General features: G+C 38.9%; 1 protein-coding gene and 1 long non-coding RNA gene across 4 annotated transcripts in view; one reads left to right on the top strand and one right to left on the bottom strand.

The window, feature by feature from the left end:
• Positions 1 to 1,299: 1,299 nt before the first annotated feature.
• Positions 1,300 to 3,505, bottom strand: LOC117062330. 2 transcript variants are annotated; one of them, XR_004428307.1, is made up of 4 exons: positions 3,237 to 3,505; positions 2,685 to 2,778; positions 2,485 to 2,602; positions 1,300 to 1,504 (listed from the first exon to the last, which is right to left on the bottom strand). It is a non-coding gene; the product is annotated as an uncharacterized LOC117062330 (long non-coding RNA). The 2 variants fall into 2 exon arrangements; XR_004428306.1 differs by having other exon boundaries at positions 3,299 to 3,502.
• A 29-nt stretch (positions 3,506 to 3,534) lies between these two features.
• GTF2A1L (general transcription factor IIA subunit 1 like) overlaps positions 3,535 to 22,252 on the top strand; it is a 68,150-nt gene continuing 49,432 nt past the window's right edge. Inside the window, exons 1-3 of one of the 2 annotated variants that reach the window (XM_033175763.1) lie at positions 3,535 to 3,642; positions 6,890 to 6,991; positions 7,211 to 7,334. In XM_033175763.1, coding sequence (XP_033031654.1) covers positions 3,622 to 3,642; positions 6,890 to 6,991; positions 7,211 to 7,334 — 247 coding nt within the window. In that variant the 5' untranslated portion in view covers positions 3,535 to 3,621. The remainder of the gene's footprint in view (positions 3,643 to 6,889; positions 6,992 to 7,210; positions 7,335 to 22,252) is intronic. The other variant, XM_033175764.1, reaches the window with a different exon arrangement.

The following is a 22,252-nucleotide window of genomic DNA, read 5'->3' as shown; positions in this document are numbered from 1 at the left end:
TCCCAAAGTGCTGCGATTACAGGGGAGAGCCACCACTCCCAACCTTTCTTTAGATTTTTATCCAACAAAAGGACTTCATAAATATGGCTTTTGCTCACAATAAGCAAAGTGAAATTATTTCTTTACTTTCAGAAGAGTATCACTAACACCTCCAGGCAAAAGTAATGAGAACATACGGGGAGGAAAATTAATCTGATTATTAAGATTTGCTTAAATGTTGCGAAAACTGGTATTATCAGTTATAAATATATATTATACATTATGGTCTCTAAACAAAGTAGGAGAAAAATGAAAATCTGATGCTCCAGATTGTGTTGGCCAGTTAAGGAGGAGCTTTATGCTTTGGCAGAGGTGTAATTTCAAAGGAATAAGTACTTAAAAAAGGACTAAGTTTCGGCATTTCTTTTTTATTCTTTATTTAGTAACAAAAAATAGTCACTGTAAAATTGCCTCATTGAGGCTGTAGGATCTTGAAATTTCAACTTTAGTGTCAAAAGTACCTTGTGGGCTGGATGCAGCAACTCATGCCCAGCACTTTGGGAGGCTGAGGTGTGAGGATTGCTTGAGGCCAGGAGTTCGAGGCTGCGGTGAACTATGACCATACCACTGCACTCCAGCCTGGGTGACAGACCTAGACCCTGTTTCTCTCTCTAAATAAAGTGTTTTGTGTATGCAACATACTTCCTCTCTGAGTTTAAAAAACTGACCAAAGAAATGTAACCATTGTGACTATAATATTCCGCGTGTTTCATGATAATCTGATAAGCTATCAAACATAAGTGTGAAAAGATTCTTTTACATACTTTTCAAATGCTCTTGTGACTGGTGAGGGCATTCAAGACACTTGAGATTACAATGAGGGACAGTCCAGTCAGAGAATGGGCACTGGTTTAGTTATTTCACACTGTGTAACAAATTACCCAAAATGTAACTGCAAATACAATTACAAATATTCATGATCTCATACAGTTTCTGAGGATTAGGAATCTAGGAGATGCTTAGAGGGTAGATTTCGTTCAAGATAACTCAAAGATATGTAGTCAAGCTTATCAGGGCTTCAATCATCTGATAGTTCAACTGGGGAAGGATCTAGTTCCAAGCTTACTTATGTGACTGTTTGCAGGTTTCTCATACTTGCTGACTGTGAGTTGGAGTCTCAGTTCCTTGCCACACAGACCCCTCCATAAGCTATGTGAGTATCCTCATGACATGACAGCTGGCTTCCTCCAAAATGAGAGAGTGAGCCCAACAAAGAATCCACAGCTATGAATAACCTTATCTCAAAAGTGATATGCTACTACTACTTCTTTATTTTGCTGGTAAACCAGACAAACCATGGTACAAGGTAGGAGGGGACAACATCAAGTGGTCAATATCAGGATGCAGGGATCACTGGGGGCCATCTTGAAAACTGGCTACTACAGGTCCATGTGGCAGATTTGCAACTTGGATTCACCTAGAACTTGTGTTAAAGCATACCTCCTCTAGTAGTCATTGCCTGTTACTGGGAAGAAATGACTAGTGACCATTCAGACAGACTGCAAGGGGCAAATGGAAATTTGCTGACATTTCTCTGCTAACATTACATAGCCTTTCCATAACTTGAGTATACTGAGTGTACTAAGAAATAACAATTCAGGTTTTAGTTACACTTTTTATGGGTACCAAGATCCAAGAATAATTTGAAAAATATACATGATCTACAGTATAGTTCTGAGAAGGGTAGAATGCATAATAAAGTAAAACAGTATGCTGTCACAGAAAGTTAGGTGATTACCAATCCTAAGCATATAGAAATAAAGCTTTAAAACCTTGCTATGAAAAAGATGGAAAACAAGAGACCCTTTTAGCTTTCTTATTTCCCAGCTTGAATAATTTAATTGGATTTTATAATATCAGTAGGAATCAATGACTGCTTTTAGGTTTCCTACTTTGGGTGAAAGATAAGTCACTTTGAACACTCCTGGTAGTAAATTGCCAGGTAGAGAGATATAACCATTAAAAATTACCATATATACTTCTTGGCTTTTTGTAAAAGAAATTTCTAATAGTTTTCAATGTAGGAAACTTTTCTAAAGATTGTCATATAAATCAGCTACTTGAAACTCACAAACCATAAGGTACCTGACCCAGGCAAATCACATACAGAGTGGTAGGGGATAAACAGCTCTACTGCACTTACTTGCCGAAATAAATACATAAACAGCCAATTTTAAATCTAATAGGGTTTTTAATCATCAAATAACTTATCCATCTGGTTAGGTCAAGACCTAACCAGATGCAGGCTAGAAGGGCTCTTTAGAAGAGTTGTGGCCAAGTGCGGTGAGTCATGCCTATAATTCCAGCACTTTGGGAGGCGGGGGCTGGTGGATCACTTTAGACCAAGAGTCTGAGACCAGCCTGGGCAACATGGTGAAACCCTGTCTCTACAAAATATACACACACACACCCACAGAAAATAGCTGGGCGTGGTGGCACACACACCTGTAGCCTCAGCTCCTTGGGAGACTGAAGTGGGTGGGTTGCTTGAGCCCAGGAAGTAGAGGCTGCGGCGAGCTGTGGGCATGCCTCTGTACTGCAGCCTGGGCAACAGTGTGAGACCCTGCCAAAAAAAAAAAGGCGGAGTTGTGGCAACAGATGGTGACTTCTTCCCTTTTCGAATCCTCCAGGTTATCTGTGCTTACATCTTTCCTCAGCTTAGCTAGGTAAGGTAATCCCCAAGATGCTCTGCCCTTCAGGAGGGAGAATTATTGTAGGTAGACAGCTGGTGATTTCTGCCTAAGGAGGAAAAAGGAGACAGGAAGGTATTAGCTGCTGACTTTATTTTAGCAGTGGTTTTCCACCTTGGCTGCATATTAGAATCAGATTCTGCCCAGTGGGATTCAGGCACTAAACTTTTTTTTTCAGCTCTCCGGGTGATTTTAATGTGCACCCAAAATTGAGACCCTTATGTCTTATGTCAGTGGGTCTCATTACAGCGCCCATCGGAATCACCTGGAGAGCATGTTAAATTTACAGAATGCTAGGCTCCATCCTCCCGTCTGATTCAGGAGGGCTGGGGTGGGACCCATCATTTGCATATTTAACAAGTTCCCAGATGCTGCTGATGCCGCTGTACCACGCCGACAAGTCTTAGAAAAATTTGGCTGTTATATTTTTATACAACAAAAAATGGAGTTCAGCTGTGAGTGGGATTGGGGGAAGAATGAAAATTGGTAAATGCAGAGGACAGATACCACTAGTCTTCCCTCTTTGCTTTCCCCATCTTCTTCAAAGTTGAAGTTAGACTGAGATCTACCCCTGCATTGCCCCTCCTCGATTTTCTTCATCTTTCGCAGATTGAGGAAACAACCTGTGAACGGCCCAAAACCGGATAGACCCAGCCTAACCATCCGTTTTAGCGGGTCTCTTTTCCCACACAGGCGGACCGCCTCTCCGCCCTGGCCCCGCCTCCAGTTAAGCCGGCTCCATCTATTAACGTTCTCTTCTGCCCAGCCACACCCCCCGGCGTTCTCCGCGGTTGCGCAGCGGACTTATATCGTTTAAAACGTGCCCAGTGTTTCCCTCCGCGTGCACTGAGTGCCGCGCAGGCGCAAAGGGCCAGGTGCTGGACGTGCTGTCATGGCTTGCTTCAACCCGGTGGTAAGGAGGACCTCAAGCTCTTTGTAGAGGGAGAGCCCTGGGAGTCCTGGTTCACAGCAGCGGAACTCTGCACACCCTTTTGTTTCCCCCTGACACTTGACAGATTGTCATAACCCCTCTTCTTTAGAGGCTGGGGCTCTTCCTCACCTCTGTGTTGGAGGAAGCTGATGAGGTCCAGTAGTTCAGCAGGAAGTTGGGCCAGCTCCGCTGAAACAAGTGTCCTTTTCCTCTTTTCACCAAAACTGAGGCTATCTAGTTGGGGTGTTTAGAGGTGGAACTCCCCCTCAACCCTCCTGGTTTCCTAGATGTTAGAAAACCCCCAAGTTCGGTTGTGTTAATTTTACCGTGGACATTGTTAATTCCAAGCTGTATTATTTACTGCTTGAAATAACAATGTGATTCTCATGTTACCTCCCCACGTTTTTAGTATCTTTCCCTACCCGCCCATTTCTTTGTCCTTTAACAACTTAATGCTTAAGTGTACAACCTACATTACCCTCCTATGCCTAACGGACACTTAATTTGCACAGTGAGAATTTCTAGTCTCAGTGGCACTTAGGAGACCATCAATCTTAAAAACCTGAATCAAAGAACAAAAATGAAGGATTCATCTTTATTACCAATTCATCTCAACAGACTTCACATTTCGTGAAAGGCGATATGCTTGTCCAGATCTGTGTAATTTTATGGGTTCCGGTTATCATATATGCAGTATAAAAGCTCTGTTTAATTTAGAGACATGCTACTTTAATTATATCTGTTTTATGATAATGTGTTTTAAGATACATAAAATACTTATACTCTACCTGAATATAAGCTTACTAGGTATGCCAATTTACCTGATTGTGAATTCTATGCTGTAGTGTTTGTTTTAAACAGAGGAGTTAAGATGGACTAGACATAGTTTTTTTTTTTTTTTTTTTTTTTGAGGCGGAGTCTCGCTCTGTCGCCCGGACTGGAGTGCAGTGGCCAGATCTCAGCTCACTGCAAGCTCCGCCTCCTGGGTTTCCGCCATTCTCCTGCCTCAGCCTCCCAAGTAGCTGGGACTACAGGCGCCCGCCACCTCGCCCGGCTAGTTTTTGTATTTTTAGTAGAGACGGGGTTTCACCGTATTAGCCAGGATGGTCTCGATCTCCTGACCTCGTGATCCGCCCGTCTCGGCCTCCCAAAGTGCTGGGATTACAGGCTTGAGCCACCGCGCCCGGCCAAGATGGACTAGACATAGTTTTAATAAAGATAACAGGGAAAGTAATACAAAGTCTGTGGTCCTAGAAGAGAAAATATGTTCAATACCTGTTTTGATTTTTGAAAAATTGTGTTCTAATGGGTACTTTTGGACTACTGCTGTGTTAAGATGTTTTTAGCCCTATGAGTTTTTTTCCCTCAGTGTTAAGCTTGATCACACTAGCTGGGACTACCACTGAAGTATCAATTTAGTATGCCTTTATCAGGATAAACTGTTTTAGAAGACGCAACTCATTTAGGGGCATTTAGTCTTAATGCATGTGCTTGTGAATAACATTATTTAAATGTTACTGATTGGCCTATTCATATAGGCTTACCCTGGGTCTTTAGAAGGATTAGTTTAAAGCATAGCTTCAAATACTAAATACTCTTGGGGGCTGGGCATGGTGGCTTAGACCTGTAATCCCAGCACTTTGGAAGGTCGAGGTGGGCAGATCACTTCAGCCTAGGAGTTTGAGACCAGCCTGGCCAACATGGTGACACCCCATCTCTACTAAAAATACAAAAAATTAGCCAGATGAGGTAGTGCACGCCTGTAGTCCCAGCTACTCTGGATGCTGAGACAGGAGAATCACTTGAACCCAGGAGGCAGATGTTGCAGTGAGCCCAGATTGTGCCACTGCACTCCAGCCTGGGTGACAGAGCAAGACTCCATCTCAAAACAAACAAACAAACAAAAAAACAACAAAAAAAAACCCTCATAGCTACTCTTGGCATGAACAGGAGTATTTAAGAGTATTTATTTAGTGGATAGTATGAAAAGGCAATCCTAGAGTGCCACCATTTTCATTTTCATTTTGGCCTCAGTAAGCAATTTGAAATAAGAGCAACTCAGCTAAATTTCTGCTTGCTGTTTCTTGCCCGTGGACCTCCCACTAGGTCAGTATTGTCAGCACATAGCATTGCCGTTTTGGCCTGGGGGCATAGTTTATATAGATTTGAAGGGCTGAGTTTTTTCACATACCCTCTTTTGTTTTGCTATAACTAGTGTTTAATCTGGGAAGAAATCTGCTTAACTTTGTTGTCATGGCATGTTTGACTAGGAGGTATTTTAGAATGTTATTTGGTCTCTTCAGTATGCACACTGGATAGGTAAGGTCGTTCGTGCCCTTCTTAGGTTCTAGTAGGAAATCCATTTTGGAGCAGTTGTATTTGACAATGGTCCAGAATATATATTTTTTGGACTTTGTGTATTTTGGAAGTGAGATGGGCTTTGATTGCTCTATTTTAAGTGCTTACCCCAGTCTTCTGGCTTGGAGTTTATTTATATTTGTGGAAATAATATAATGAACCCTAAAAAATTCTCCTTTGTCCACTTTGATAAAAAGGTAAATTGAAAACAGAAGACCTATTTCCAGCTGACTTACATTAATTTCTCTTTTAAAAGGAGTTGGGGAGGTTAAATATTGACACAAAAGGCAAATAACATGACAATAACCATACATCTTTGAGATTATTAGCTCATATGTTATTGTAGTCCTGTAATTCAGTCTTGTAGATAGGCTGAAACTATAGGTCTGAAGCTAACACAGTTTATGGAAAGCTAAGACTATATTGGGAATATGAATGTACTTAGTAAAAGTTTTTATGGTAACTTTACAAGACTAGAAGGTATACACTGCATATCTTTTAAGGCTAAATATGTTCAAACTTGAGAAGTCAAAACTTGTAACAGGCTGGGTGCGGTGGCTCATGCCTGTAATCCCAGCACTTGGGAAGGCTGAGGCGGGTGGATCATGAGGTCAGTATTGAGACCAGCCTGACCAACATGGTGAAACCCTATCTCTCTAAAAATACAAAAATTAGCCAGGAATGGTCGTGCACCTGTAATCGCACCTATTCAGGAGGCTGAGGCAGGAGAATTGCTTGAACCCGGGAGTGGAAGTTGCAGTGAACTGAGATCGTGCCACTGCACTCCAGCCTAGGCGACAGAGCATGACTTCGTCTCAATAAATAAATAAATAAATAAATAAATAAAACTTTGACAATTGCTTTTATGTAGCCTAAACTCTACAGATCTGTAATTGAAGATGTAATTGAAGGAGTTCGGAATCTATTTGCTGAAGAAGGTATAGAGGAACAAGTTTTAAAAGACTTGAAGCAGGTTTGTAGCTGATACAACTTTTTCTTCCTGTCTTTTGTTGTTTTTTTGGCATAGAAAACTGATACAGTTCTGATCTCTCAAATTATAGTTTAGTACTTACCCATTCATTGTGCCATCAGGATGACAAGTTAGTTTTTAAGAAACTGAAAAAAAAGAAGTATCATTATATATGTATATATATTTTTACAGCAAACTTTTTTTTTTTTTTTTCCTCTGCAGCTCTGGGAAACCAAGGTTTTGCAGTCTAAAGCAACAGAAGACTTCTTCAGAAATAGCATCCAATCACCTCTGTTTACTCTTCAGTTGCCACACAGCTTGCACCAAACATTGCAATCGGCAACAGGTTGGATACCGTTAGTAAATGAGTACTGTTAGTATCTTCAGAATAAATTCTCATTTGGGGTTGTTTTTCAGTTCGACAGGGTAATGTTCTTAGGGTGAGAAGGCTCGGACACCTAAATCATTTCTATTAAATGAACACAGTATAAATCATTGCCGCATGTAATTATTGGTTAAAAACTTGGGTTATTCAAACTAGTTTTTATTTTAAATATTAAATTTTACAAAGATGATAAAGCCTTTCTTTAGAGGAAAGTCACACAGTTTGTTGGCTGTTGGGAACACCCATTGGTGATTTCAGATAGTTTGATTGTGTCTAGTCAAGGATTACAAGTGGCAGAGGGAAAGGTGAGAGCTCACAAGTTTGTGTGTTCTCTTTCTTTTATTTGTTTATTTTTTTTGTGTTATAGATCTGATGTATTGGGAGCAGAATGGAGAGTTCAGAATATGGAGATTATTCAGGCTACCTCACTGTTTTGGATATATAAAATGATGGCTAGAAATTGATCATGTGCATTTATCTTTATTCTTGGACTTAGCAAATCTAGACTTCTGCTTTTAAGGGAAATATTTGTGCACGTTATGCTTATCAATTTAAACTGGAAGGGACTAGCTAATAAAAGATAAAACTTAGAGTTTTCTATCTTTGTATGCTTGATTCCTTTCTTTCTCCTCTGATTCTTATAATCTTTATGTTACTCATGTGTATACATAAATGTATACTCACATACAAACAAGTTTTATTGGGTTTAGCTGAAATTCAACAGAGTAGTCTGCAAGAAGTGAGGGTAGATTTTGGATTAGATTATCAATAATAGGTAGATAGTTCTTTGCATGCTTGGAAAAATTCACATGAACATTACATGGGCCAAGGTGAAGAGAACATTGTAAGGATGCTTGTACTTCTTCTATTGCAAAGTGGGAGAATTTACATGTGGCAGCAATTCTAACATATAAAAATGAATAAATTAACAATGAATGTTGAATTACCAAATACAAGTTTTATTGAATACTGCGTTTATAAAGTATACTTTTGCTCTGTAAGAATTAGTCTTGGCAGTTTTAATTGTTGACACATTGAAACATTTTTCATCAGTTGGATTTTTGGCTATGCTTTAATTTTTAACTACTATTTCATTGGGACATCCCCTTCTCTGTTTAAATAACATTCCTTTGGACTTTTGTTTTCTTTTTTTTTTTTTTTTTGAGGCGGAGTCTCGCTCTGTCGCCCGGACTGGAGTGCAGTGGCCAGATCTCAGCTCACTGCAAGCTCCGCCTCCCGGGTTTACGCCATTCTCCTGCCTCAGCCTCCCGAGTAGCTGGGACTACAGGCGCCCGCCACCTCGCCCGGCTAGTTTTTTTTTTGTATTTTTAGTAGAGACGGGGTTTCACCGTGTTAGCCAGGATGGTCTTGATCTCCTGACCTCGTGATCCGCCCATCTCGGCCTCCCAAAGTGCTGGGATTACAGGCTTGAGCCACCGCGCCCGGCCTGGACTTTTGTTTTCTTAATCACTGTTTTATTTATTACAGAATGCTAAATTTTTTTTTAACTTATGGTTGGCCTGAGTGTGTGGTAGATATGGAAGAGGAAAATACTTGACTGTCTTTTATCAAAAGAGGCCGAGGTGGATGGATCACCTGAGATCAGGAGTTCTGAACCAACCTGGCCAACATGGTGAAATCCTGTCTCTACTAAAAAAGAAAAACACAAAAATTAGCCAGGCGTGGTGGCTCATGCCTGTAATCCCACCTACTTGGGAGACTGAGGCAGGAGAATCACTTGAACCCGGGAGGCAGAGGTTGCAGTGAGCTGAGATCGCGCCACTGCACTCCAGCCTGGGCGACAGAGTGAGACTCCATCTTAAAAAAAAAAACATGGTGAATACTTCTAAGATTCTGTCATTCAAAATTGCAATACTAGATTTTGCCGCAAGATGGTAATATTACCAGTGATTTAAATAACAAAATAGTCTTGCAACTCATGTATCTAGTTTGTTTTTACTCAGTACCTTATTCTGTATCTTAGCAGTTAGAATAATAGAAATAATTACATTTTAAATAGTTTTTCTCCTTATTCTCTTCCACATCATTTATAATGAAGAGGTTTAAGAGGAAGTACATGTATCCCTTAAAAGTGCTTTATAGTCTTGTTCCTGTCTCTCTTCATCTTTAGGTACCAACAATAAGATTCTTGAAATAAATAGTCTCATAAAATTGAAGTACTTCTTAATTATATCTTCTCATGGTTTGCTTTTAAAAGCCTGATTAAAATAACTTAAACTTCTAGAACCTTTTTTTCTCTTTTGATAACAAGTTCAAATTAAATCTACAATTCAAGAAGTCATTTGCCTTTGTCTGTTCCATCTTAAAACTTGTCTGCTCTATCAAAATCACAATAAGATACCATCTCACACTAGTCAGAATGGCTGTTATTAAAAAACTGAAAAACAGATGTTGGTGAAGCTGCAGAAAAAAGGAACCACTTATGCACTATTGATGGGAATGTAACTTTGTTCAGCCGCTGTGGAAAGCAGTTTGCAGATTTCTCGGAGAACTTAGAGCTACCATTCAACTCAGCAGTCCTATTACTGGGCATTTACCCAAAAGAAAATAAATTGTTCTAACAAAAAGACACCCACACTTGTATGCTTATTGCAGTACTATTCACCTTAGCAAAGATGTGGAATCAACTCAACCCATACATGGTGGATTGGATAAAGAAAATGTGGTACATGTCTACCATGGAATACTATGCAACCATAAAAAAGAGAAAGATGTCCTTTGCAGCAATATGGGTGTTGCTGGGGCCATTATCCTAAGTGAATTAACACAGGAACAGAAAACCACATACTGCACGTTCTCACTTATAAATGGGAGCTATACATTGGGTACATATAGACAGAAAGGTGAGAACACTGGGGACTCCAAAAGGAGAGAGGGAGAGAAGGGGGCAAGTGTTGAAAAACTACCCGTCGGGTACTGTGTTCACTATTTGGGTGACGGGATCAATAGAAGCTTAAACCTCAGCATCATATGATATACCCCTGTAACAAACCTGTACACATACCCCCCAAACCTAAAAACAAAAAAACCCAGAAACTGGTTTGCGCTATCATATCTTCTTCGTTTTTTATTTGTTTAGTAATTTCCTGTATCTTCAGTTCTCAACTTTGTTTGGTCTCAGGACCCCTTTAAGCTCATAAAAATTAAGGACCCTAAATAGCTTTTAAAATGTGGGTTGTAAGTATCTACTATATTAGAAATTAAAACACAAATTTAAAAAATATTGATTTATTAAAAAATTCAATTACATGTTAACATAATAGCATATATTTATGAGTAATAATTCTTCTAGAACAAAAAAATTTAGAAAGAAGAGTAGCATTGTTTTACTTTTCTGCAGGTCTTGTTAATGTCAGCTTAATGAGGTCTGCAGAAATGAGCTGGATTCTTATCTATTTCTTTTTATTTAAATTTTATTGTATGTATTTAAGGTGTTTAGCATGGTGCCTTGAGATAGAGAGATAGATAGGTAGATAGTGAAGAGGTTGGTATAGTCTAGCAAATTAACCTGTCTGTCATCTCACATAGGTGCTCATTTTAGGTACTTTTAGTATGCCTGAAGTCTTCTCTTTTAGCAAAAATCCCAAATGCAGCACAATATTAAGTATAGCCCTCATGTTATCTATTAGCTATTTAGACTTATTGATCCTATGTATCTGTGGCTTTGTATCCTTTAACCTACATCTTCTCATTTTCTCCCTTCCTGCCCCTCGTAGCTGCTATTTTATTCTCTATCTCTGTGTATTTCACTGTGTGTTTTTTTTTGTTTTTTTGTTTTTTTTTAACCATATAAATGAGATCATGCAATACTTTTCTTTTTGTGTTTGGCATATTTCACTTAGTATAATGTCCTTCAGATTCATCTGTGTTGTGACAAATGGCAGACTCTCCCTTTTTTAAAAAGCTGAATAATATTTCTCTGTCTGAGTGTGTGTGTGTACACAGACACACCACATTTTCTTTATCCATTTGTTCATTTGCAGACACTTTGGTTGTTTACAAATCTTGGCTATCGTGCGTAATGTTGCAATGAACATGGGAGTGTAGATATTTTTATGTGGTAGTAGTTTAATTTCTTTTAGATACATATCCATAAGAAGGATTGCTGAGTCATATGGTAGTTCTATTTTTAATTTATTTAGGAATCTCTGCACAGTTTCATACAATGGCTGACCATTCTGCATTCCCACCAACAGAGTATAGGGGTTTCCTTTCCTCTGTACTCTCACCAACACTTGTCATCTCTTTTCTTTTTGGTAATACCCATCCTAACAGGTGTGAGTTGATAACTTAATGTAGTTTTGACTTATATTCCTCTGATGAATAGTGATGTTGAGCACCTTTTCATATACCTGTTAGCTATTTTTATGTTGTCTTTGGGAAAAGATCTATTCAAGTCCTTCGCCAATTTTTGAATAGGGTTATTTGTTTTCCTGTTATTGAGTTGTGTACATCTTTTAATATGTTTTGGATATTAAGCCCTTTATCAGATATATGGTTTGCAAATATTTTCTCTCAATCTGTTGGCTGCTGTTTTATTTTGTTATTTGTTTTCTTTGCTGTGCAGGAGCTTTTTAGTTTGATGTCTCTTTTATTTTTTATTATACTTTATGTTCTAGGGTACATGTGCACAACGTGCAGTTTTGTTACATATACTTACATGTGCCATGTTGGTGTGCTGCACCCATTAACTCGTCATTTACATTAGGTATATCTCCTAATGCTATCCCTCCCTGCTTCCCCCACCCCACAACAGGCCCTGGTGTGTGATGTTCCCCTTCCTGTGTCCAAGCGTTCCCACCTCTGAGTGAGAACATGAGGTGTTTGGTTTTCTGTTCTTGCGATAGTTCGCTGAGAATGATGGTTTCCAGCTGTATCCATGTCCCTGCATAAAAACGAACTCATCCTTTTTTATGGCTGCATAGTATTCCATGATGTCTGTGTGCCACATTTTCTTAATCCAATCTGTCATTGATGGACATTTGGGTTGGTTCCAAGTCTTGGCTATTGTGAATAGTGCTGCAGTAAACATATGTGTGCATGTGTCTTTATAGCAGCATGATTTATAGTCCTTTGGGTATTTACCCAGTAATGGGATGGCTGGGTCAAATGGTATTTCTAGTTCTAGATCCTTGAGGAATTGCCACACTGTCTTCCACAATGGTTGAACTAGTTCACAGTCCCACCAACAGTGTAAAAGTGTTCCTATTTCTCCACATCCTCTCCAGCACCTGTTGTTTCCTGACTTTTTAATGATCGCCATTCTAACTGGTGTGGGATGGTTTCTCGTTGTGGTTTTGATTTGCATTTCTCTGATGGCTAGTGATGATGAGCATTTTTTCATGTGTCTGTTGGCTGCATAAATGTCTTCTTTTGAGAAGTGTCTGTTCATATCCTTTGCCCACTCTTTGATGGGGTTGTTTGTTTTTCTCTTGTAAATTTGTTTGAGTTCTTTGTAGGTTCTGGATATTAGCCCTTTGTCAGATGAGTAGATTGCAAACATTTTCTCCCATTCTGTAAGTTGCCTTTTCGCTCTGATGGTAGTTTCTTTTGCTGCTCTTTAGTTTAATTAGATCCCATTTGTCCATTTTGGCTTTTGTTGCCATTGCTTTTGGTGTTTTAGACATGAAGTCCTTGCCCATGCCTATGTCCTGAATGGTATTGCCTAGGTTTTCTTCTAGGGTTTTTATGGTTTTGGGTCTAACATTTAAGTCTTTAATCCATCTTGAGTTAATTTTTGTATAAGGTGTAAGGAAGGGATCCAGTTTCAGCTTTCTACATATGGCTAGCCAGTTTTTCCAGCACCATTTATTAAATAGGGAATCCTTTCCCCATTGTTTGTTTTTGTCAGGTTTGTCAAAGATCAGATGGTTGTAGATGTGTGGTATTATTTCTGAGGACTCTGTCCTGTTCCATTGGTCTATACCTCTGTTTTGGTACCAGTACCATGCTGTTTTGGTTACTGTAACCTTGTGGTATAGTTTGAAGTCAGGTAGTGTGATGCTTCCAGCTTTGTTCTCTTGACTTAGGATTGTTTTGGCAATGCGGGCTCTTTTTTGGTTCCATATGAACTTTAAAGTAGTTTTTTCCAATTCTATGAAGAAAGTCATTGGTAGCTTGATGGGGATGGCATTGAATCTGTAAACTATCTTGGGCAGTATGGCCATTTTCACGATATTGATTCTTCCTATCCATGAGCATGGAATGTTCGTCCATTTGTTTGTGTCCTCTTTTATTTCATTGAGCAGTGGTTTGTAGTTCTCCTTGAAGAGGTCCTTCACATCCCTTGTAAGTTGGATTCCTAGGTATTTTATTCTATTTGAAGCAGTTGTGAATGGGAGTTCACTCGTGATTTGGCTCTCTGTTTGTCTGTTATTAGTGTATAAGAGTGCTTGTGATTTTTGCACATTGATTTTGTATCCTGAGACTTTGCTGAGGTTGCTTATCAGCTTAAGGAGATTTTGGGCTGAGACAATGGGGTTTTCTAAATATACAATCATGCCATCTGCAGACAGGGACAATTTGACTTCCTCTTTTCCTAATTGAATACCCTTTCTTTCTTTCTCCTGCCTGACTGCCCTGGCCAGAACTTCCAACACTATGTTGAAAAGGAGTGGTGAGAGAGGGCATCCCTGTCTTGTGCCAGTTTTCAAAGGGAATGCTTCCAGTTTTTGCCCATTCAGTATGATATTGTCTGTGGGTTTGTCATAAATAGCTCTTATTATTTTGAGATACGTTCCATCAATACCGAATATATTGAGAGTTTTTAGCATGAAGGGCTGTTGAAGTTTGTCAAAGGCCTTTTCTGCATCTGTTGAGATAATCATGGGGTTTTTGTCTTTGGTTCTATTTATATGCTGGACTACGTTTATTGATTTGCATGTATTGAACCAGCCAGGGATGAAGCCCACTTGATCATGGTGGATAAGCTTTTTTATGTGCTGCTGGATTCGGTTTGCCAGTATTTTACTGAGGATTTTTGCATCGATGTTCGTCAGGGATATTGGTCTAAAATTCTCTCTTTCTGTTGTGTCTCTACTAGGCTTTGGTATCAGGATGATGTTGGTGTCATAAAATGAGTTAGGGAGGATTCCTTCCTTTTCTATTGATTGGAATAGTTTCAGAAGGAATGGTACCAGCTCCTCCTTGTACTTCTGGTAGAATTTGACTGTGAATCCGTCTGGTCCTGGACTTTTTTTTTGTTGGTAGGCTGTTATTTATTGCCTCAGTTTCAGAGCCTGCTATTGGTCCATTCAGGGATTCAGCTTCTTCCTGGTTTAGTCTTGGGAGAGTGTATGTGTCCAGGAATTTATCCATTTCTTCTAGATTTTCTAGTTTATTTGCATAGAGGTGTTTATAGTATACTGTGATGGTAATTTGTATTTCTGTGGAGTAGTGGTGATATCTCCTTTATCATTTTTTATTGCGTCTGTTTGATTCTTCTCCCTTTTCTTCTTCATTATTCTTGCTAGCGGTCTATCAATTTTGTTGATCTTTTAAAAAACCAGCTTCTGGATTCATTGACTTTTTGAAGGTTTTTTGTGTCTCTATCTCCTTCAGTTCTGCTCTGATCTTAGTTATTTCTTGCCTTCTGCTAGCTTTTGAATGAGTTTGCTCTTGCTTCTCTAGTTCTTTTAATTGTGATGTTAGAGTGTCAATTTTAGATGTTTCCTGCTTTCTCTTGTGGGCATTTAGTGCTATAAATTTCCCTCTACATACTGCTTTAAATGTGTCCCATAGATTCTGGTATGTTGTGTCTTTCTTCTCATTGGTTTCAAAGAACATTTTTATTTCTGCCTTCATTTTGTTATGTACCCAGTAGTCGTTCAGGAGCAGGTTGTTCAGTTTCCATGTATTTGACTGGTTTTGAGTGAGTTTCTTAATCCTGAGTTCTAGTTTGATTGCACTGTGGTCTGAGAGACAGTTTGTTATAATTTCTGTTCTTTTACATTTGCTGAGGAGTGCTTTATTTCCAACTATGTGGTCAATTTTGGAATAAGTGCGATGTGGTGCTGAGTAGAATGTATATTCTGTTGATTTGGGGTGGAGAGTTCTGTAGATGTCTATTAGGTCCGCTTGGTGCAGAGCTGAGTTCAATTTCTGGATATCCTTGTTAACTTTCTGTCTCGTTGATCTGTCTAACGTTGATAGAGGGGTATTAAAGTCTCCCATTATTATTGTATGGGAGTCTAAGTCTCTTTGTAAGTCTCTGAGGACTTGCTTTATGAATCTGGGTGCTCCTGTATTGGGTGCATATATATTTATGATAGTTAGCTCTTCTTGTTGAATTGATCCCTTTACCATTATGTAATGGCTTTCTTTGTCTCTTTTGATCTTTGTTGGTTTAAAGTCTGTTTTATCAGACACTAGGATTGCAACCCCTGCCTTTTTTCGTTTTCCATATGCTTGGTAGATCTTCCTCCATCCCTTTATTTTGAGCCTATGTGTGTCTCTGCTTGTGAGATGGGTATCCTGAATACAGCACACTGATAGTCTTTTATTTTATTTTATTTGAGACAGGGTCTTGCTCTGTCATCCAGGCTGTAGTGCACTGGAGCAATCACAGGTCACTGTAGCCTTGACCTTCGAGGGTCAATTGATCCTCTCACCTTAACTTCATGAGTAACTGGCACTACAGGCACAGCCTATCATGGCTGGCTAATTTTCAATTTTTTTGTAGATACTGGGTTTTCCTGTGTCATCCAGGGTGGTCTTAAACTCTTGGAATGAAGCAGTCCTCCTGCCTCGGCCTCCCAAAGTGCTGGGATTACAGGTGTGAGCCAGTATGCCTGGCTTATTTATTTTTGCTTTTGTAGCCCAAGCTTTTGGTGTGATATCCAAAAAATCATTGCCAAGGGCATTGTCAAAGAGTTTTTCCTCTGTGTTTTTGTCTTGGAGTTTTATGGTTTAAGGTCTTGTGTTTAGGTCTTTTATCTATTTTGAATTGATTTTTACGTAAGGTATAAAAATAAAAGGCCATTTCATTCTTTTGTGTGTGGAAATTCACTTCTCCCACCAGCAACCATTTATTGAAGAAACTATCCTTTCCCCATTGTGTCCTCTTAGCACCCTTGTTGAAAATTAGTTGACCATATGTGTTTGGGTTTATTTCTGGGCTCTCTGTTCTGTTCTGCTGCTCTGTGTGTCTGTTTTTACGTCAGTACCATACTGTTTTGATTACTGCAGCTTTGTAATGTAGTTTTAAATGAGAAAATGTGATATTTCCAACTCTGTTTTGTTTTGCCTCTGAATTGCTTTGGTTGTTTGATGTGTTCTGTTGTTCCACATGAATTTTAGAATTTTTTTTTTATTTCTATAAAGAAAGTCATTAGAATTTTGATGGAGATTTTGTTGAATCCATATTTTGCTTTGGGTAGTATGCTCATTTTAAATGACATCAGTTATTCCAGTCTATTAACATGGGTATTTTCCCATTTATTGGTGTCCTTCAGTTTCTTATATCAATGTTTTATAGTTTTCAGTGTATGTATCTTTTTTTTTTTTTTTTGAGACAGGGTCTGACTCTGTCATCCAGGCTGGAGTGCAGTGGCACAATCTTGGCTCACTGCAGCCTCCACCTCCTGGGCACAAGCCATTCTCCCACTTCAGTCTCCCAAGTAGTTGGGACTACAGGCATGTGCCAGCACATCTGACTGATTTTTGTATTTTTTGTAGAGGTAGGGTTTGTCCATACTGCCCAGGCTGGTCTCAAACTCCTGAGTTCAAGCAATCTACCCACTTTGGCCTCCCAGAGTGTGCATATCTTTCACCTTCTTAATTAAATATATTCTTAAGAATTTTATTTTTTAAGATGCTATTGTAAATGAGATTTTTAAATGATTTTTTTGGATAGGTAGTTATTTGTGTACAGAAATGCCACTGATTTTTTATGTTGATTTTGTATCCTGCAACTTTACTGAGTTCATCCTCTTTGAATATTTGGTAGAATTCAGCCTTGAAGCCATCTGGTTCTGGGCTTTTCTATGTTGGGAGGTTTTTAATTACTACCTTGGTCTCTTTATTTCTTATATCTTTTCCTAAATTCAATCTGTTGTGATATGTTGTTTTTGTGAAAGTATATGAAGAAAATCTAGCCTTCCACAGATACATAGTTGGAAAAAGGGAAGCATTTTAATAGTATTTTCAGATAATTGATACTACACTAAAACTTAGCAAATGGTACTTTCTGAGAGGTTAGCTGCATGATGGAATCTGGAACCGCAAGGAACTTTTTGGAATATTTCATTAGGGTTTATTGGTACACCTCACACTTTGAATGGCTCTTTAACACATGTGTAATGTTACAGCATACATTGGTTATTTGGAAAATATTGATTTGCTGTCATACAGTTGAAACATTGTTCATTATACAAGATAAAAAATCATATTTGTTGATATAACTAAGCATCTCATCCATTGTGGTTGATATGAATTTTCCAAAATTAAATTTTTGCTTGAAAACTTAAGTTTTACCATTGGCAAATACATGCTGTTAGTTTTTCTTGAAGTGATGGGCATGCTTAGTTTATGTTTAAAAAAATGTCTGCCAGATACCCAGTTTGAATAACTATAGTTGCTGTCAGTTATTCTTTCAAGCAAAAATGGTGTTTCTTGAAGAAAGAGGCCATGTTTTTTTTTTTATTCTTTTCAACTTTTATTCTAGATTCAGGGGTACACAGACAGGTTTGTTACATGGGTATATTGCATGACTCTGAGGTTTGGGGTACAAATGCATAGTACCCCCAGGTACTGAGCGTAGTATCCAATAGTTAGTTTTTCAGCCTTTATCTTCCTTTCACCCTCATCCCTCTCGTAGTGCCCATTTTCTCTTGTTGGCATCTTTATGTCCATGGGTACTTAATGTTTAGCTTCTATTTGAAAGTAAGAATATGTGGTATTTGTTTTTCTGTTCCTGCATTAATTCACTTAGGATACCAGCCTACAGCAGCATTTGTGTTGCTGCAAAGGACGTGATTTCTTTGTTTTTATGGGTGCATGGTGTTCCATGGTGTATATATACGACATTTTCTTTATCCAATCCACTGTGGATGGGCACCTGGGTTGGTTGCATGTCATTGCTATTGTGAATAGTACTGTGATGAACATGGGAGTGCGTGTGTCATTTTAGTAGAAAGATTTCTTTCTTTTGGATATATAGCCAGCAATGGGATTGCTGGGTCAAATGGTAGGTCTATTTTAAGTTCTTAGAGAAATCTCCAAACTGCTGTCCACAGTGGCTGAACTTTCATTCCCACCAACAGTGTACAAGGGTTCCTTTTTCTCTGCAGCCTTGCCAGCATTGGTTGTTTTTTGACTTTTTAATAATGGCCATTGTGACTGGTGTGAGGTGGTATCTTCTTGTGTTTTGATTTGTATTTCTCTGGTGATTAGTGATGTGTAGCATTTTTTCATATATTGGCTACTTCTATATAGTCTTTTGAGAAGCATCTGTTCACGGCTTTTGCCCACTTTTTAATGGGATTACTTGATTTTTTTGTTGAATTGTTTAAGTTCCTTATAGATTCTAGACATTACAACTTTGTCAGATGAATAGTTTGCGAATATTTTCTACCATCCTGTAGGTTGTCTGTTCACTCTGTTGGTAGCTTCTTTTGCTGTGCAGAAGCTCTATAGTTTAATTAGGTCTCACTTGTCAATTTTGTTTTTGTTGCAATTGCTTTTGAGAATTTTGTCATAAATAATTTCCCAAGGCCAATTTCTAGAATGGTGTTTCCTAGGTTTTCTTCTAGAATTCTCATAGTTTGAGGTCTTACATTTATATCTTTAACCTATCTTTGTAACTGAATGCAAGTTCATTCACTCACTATTTGCAGAGTCTTGTTAACAAGAGGGAGGTGTGGTAGAAAGAAAGTGACTTTGCAGCCGGGGCGTAGTGGCTCATGCCTGTAATCGCGGCACTTTGGGAGGCTGAGGTGGGCGGATCATGAGGTCAGGAGTTTGAGACCAGCCTGATCAACATGGTGAAATCCTGTCTTTACTAAAAATACAAAAATTAGCCAGGTGTGTTGGCAGGCGCCTGTAATCCCAGCTGCTCAGGAGGCTGAGGCAGGAGAATTGCTTGAACCCAGGAGGCGGAGGTTGCAGTGAGCCAAGATCATGTCACTGCACTCCAGCCTGGGTAACAGAGTGAGAATCCACCTCAAAAAAAAAAAAAAAAAGTGACTTTATTTCCAAAGCTGGCAGGGAGGAAGTGGCTTGATTCCTGTCCAAAGCAATCACTTTGAATTTTGATGGGGGAAGTCAAGGGTTTAAAAAGGTAAAACTTGGCATGGAAGGCATGCAAGAATTCTACTGAGTACAGCGTCTGTGTGTCTTGTTCTGTTGGTTTTCTTGGGTTGCAGTCCACGTGGATTGGGGACTGGAGTCATCTGAACAATGGCAAGGTGGTGGACTAGCTGCCTTGAGTTTGTCACTGCAGTTTTGCAGCTGGGTCTCCAGGCTTGGTCTGTTTGTCTCAAGATTAGCCCCTAGAACTTCTAACTAGGCACATAATTAGATATTAGCATACAGTTAGATAAATGTGAAGGGAGTATATACAGTGAGAAGGGGAAGGACATGAAGTCTGTTTTCAGGCTAAGGGAAAAGGCTTCTGTAGTTTGCTTCAAGGTTAAGTCTTGAATACAAAGGGAAAGGAAAAAGAAAAGTTTTAAAATGTATTTTGAAGTTAAGCTGCCCAGTTACATCTTGAGTTAATTTTTGTATATGGTAAAAGGTAGGAGTCTAGTTTATTCTTCTGCATATGGCTACCAGTTACCCCAGCACCATTTATTGAATAGGGAGTCCTTTCCCTATTGCTTATTTTTGTCAACTTTGTCAAAGATCAGATGGCTGTAGGTGTGTGGCTTTATATCAGAGTTCTCTATTCTGTTTCACTGGTCTACATGTATGTTTTTGTACTGTTGCTATGCCATTTGGTTATTATAGCCTTATAGTATGTGTTGAAGTTCTGTAATATGAAGCTTCCAGTTGTATTCTTTTTTGCTTATGATTATTTTGGCTGTTCAGGCTCCTTGTTGGTTGCATATGAATTTTAGAATAGTTTTTTTCTAGTTCTGTGAAAAATGACATTGGTAGTTTGATAGAAATAGCATTGAATCTGTAGATTGCTTTAGGATGTATGACCATTTTAATGATATTGATTCTTGTATTCCATGAGCTTGAGTGTTTCTCCATTTGTTTGTGTCATCTATGATTTCTTTCAGCAGTGTTTTGTAGTTCTCCTTGTAGAGATCATTCCCTTCCTTGATTAGATGTGTTCCTAGGTATTTTATTTTTGCGTGTGGCTATTGTAAATGGGATTGTGTTCTTGATTTGGCGTTCAGCTTGAACGTTGTTGGTGTAAAGAAATGCTACTAATTTTATACATTGGTTTTGTGTCCTGAAACTTAACTGAAGTCAGGTATTAGTTCTAGGAGTCTTTTGGTGAAGTCCTGAGGGTTTTCTAGGTATAAGACCATATTATCAAGGCCGGGCGCGGTGGCTCAAGCCTGTAAGGGAGGCCAAGACGGGTGGATAACGAGGTCAGGAGATCGAGACCATCCTGGCTAACACGGTGAAACCCCGTCTCTACTAAAAAAAAATACAAAAACTAGCCGGGCGAGGTGGCGGGCGCCTGTAGTCCCAGCTCCTCGGGAGGCGGAGGCAGGAGAATGGCGTAAACCCGGGAGGCGGAGCTTGCAGTGAGCTGAGATCCGGCCACTGCACTCCAGTCCGGGCGACAGAGCGAGACTCCGCCTCAAAAAAAAAAAAAAAAAAAAGGCCATATTATCAGCAAAGAGAGATAATTTGACTTCTTTTCCTATTTAGATGCCTTTTACTTTTTCTCTTGAGTGATTGCTCTATACTTCCAGTATTATATTGAATAGGAGTGGTGAGGTTGGGCATCCTTGTCTTGTTCTGGCTCTCCAGGAGAATGCTTCCAGTTTTTGCCCATTTAGCATGTTGTTGGCTGTGAGTTTGTCATAGATGGCTCCTATTATTTTGAGTTATGTTCCTTCAATGCCTAGTTTCTTGAGGGTTTTTCTTTTATCCTGAAGTCATGTTGGCTTTTGCCAAAAGCTTTTTCCATGTATTTTGAGATGATCATAGGTTTTTGCTTTTAATTCTGTTTGTGTGTTTTGTTTATTGTATTTGTCAATAAATCATATTTATTGATTTGTGTGTGTTAAACTTCATAACCCAGGAATGAAGCTTATTTAGTTGTGGTGAGTTAACTTTTGATGTGCTGCTGAATTCAGTTTGCTCGTATTTTGTTGAGGATTTTTGCTCTATGTTCATCAGGGATATTGGCCTGTACTTTTCTTTTTTTTTTTTATCATGTCTTTTCCAGGTTTTGGTATAAGGGTGATGCTGGTTTCATAGAATGAGTTAGAGAGGAGTCCCTTCTCAACATTTTGGATTAGTTTTCAGCATATTTGGAGTAGTATCAGCACTACTTTGAACATCTGGTAGAATTCAACTGTGAGTCCATCTGGTCTGGGGCTTCTTTTGGGTGGTAGGTTTTTTTATTACTAATTCAATTTTGGAACTCGATATTGGTCTGTTCAGAGTTTTGATGTCTTCCTGATTCAATCTTGGGAGGCTTTGTTTCTAGGAATTTATCCGTTTCCTCTAGATTTTCTAGTTTTGTATGTAGAGGTGTTCTAATAGTCTCTGAGGATCTTTTGTATTTCTGTGGGATTGGTTGTAATGTCGTCTTTGTCATTTCTGACTGTGCTTATTGGAATCTTCCCTTTTTTTCCTTTGTTAATCTAGCTAGTGGTCTATCAATTTTGTTTATCCTTTCAGAGAACCAGGTTTTGGTTTCATTGATTCTTTTTCTCCCCCTTAATGATCAC

Source organism: Trachypithecus francoisi, unplaced genomic scaffold (assembly GCF_009764315.1).
Source record: "Trachypithecus francoisi isolate TF-2019V2 unplaced genomic scaffold, Tfra_2.0 Lachesis_group17, whole genome shotgun sequence".
Lineage (NCBI taxonomy): Eukaryota > Metazoa > Chordata > Mammalia > Primates > Cercopithecidae > Trachypithecus > Trachypithecus francoisi.
The sequence above is the reverse complement of the archived record's forward strand: the minus strand, read 5'-3'. Positions and strand labels throughout refer to the sequence as shown.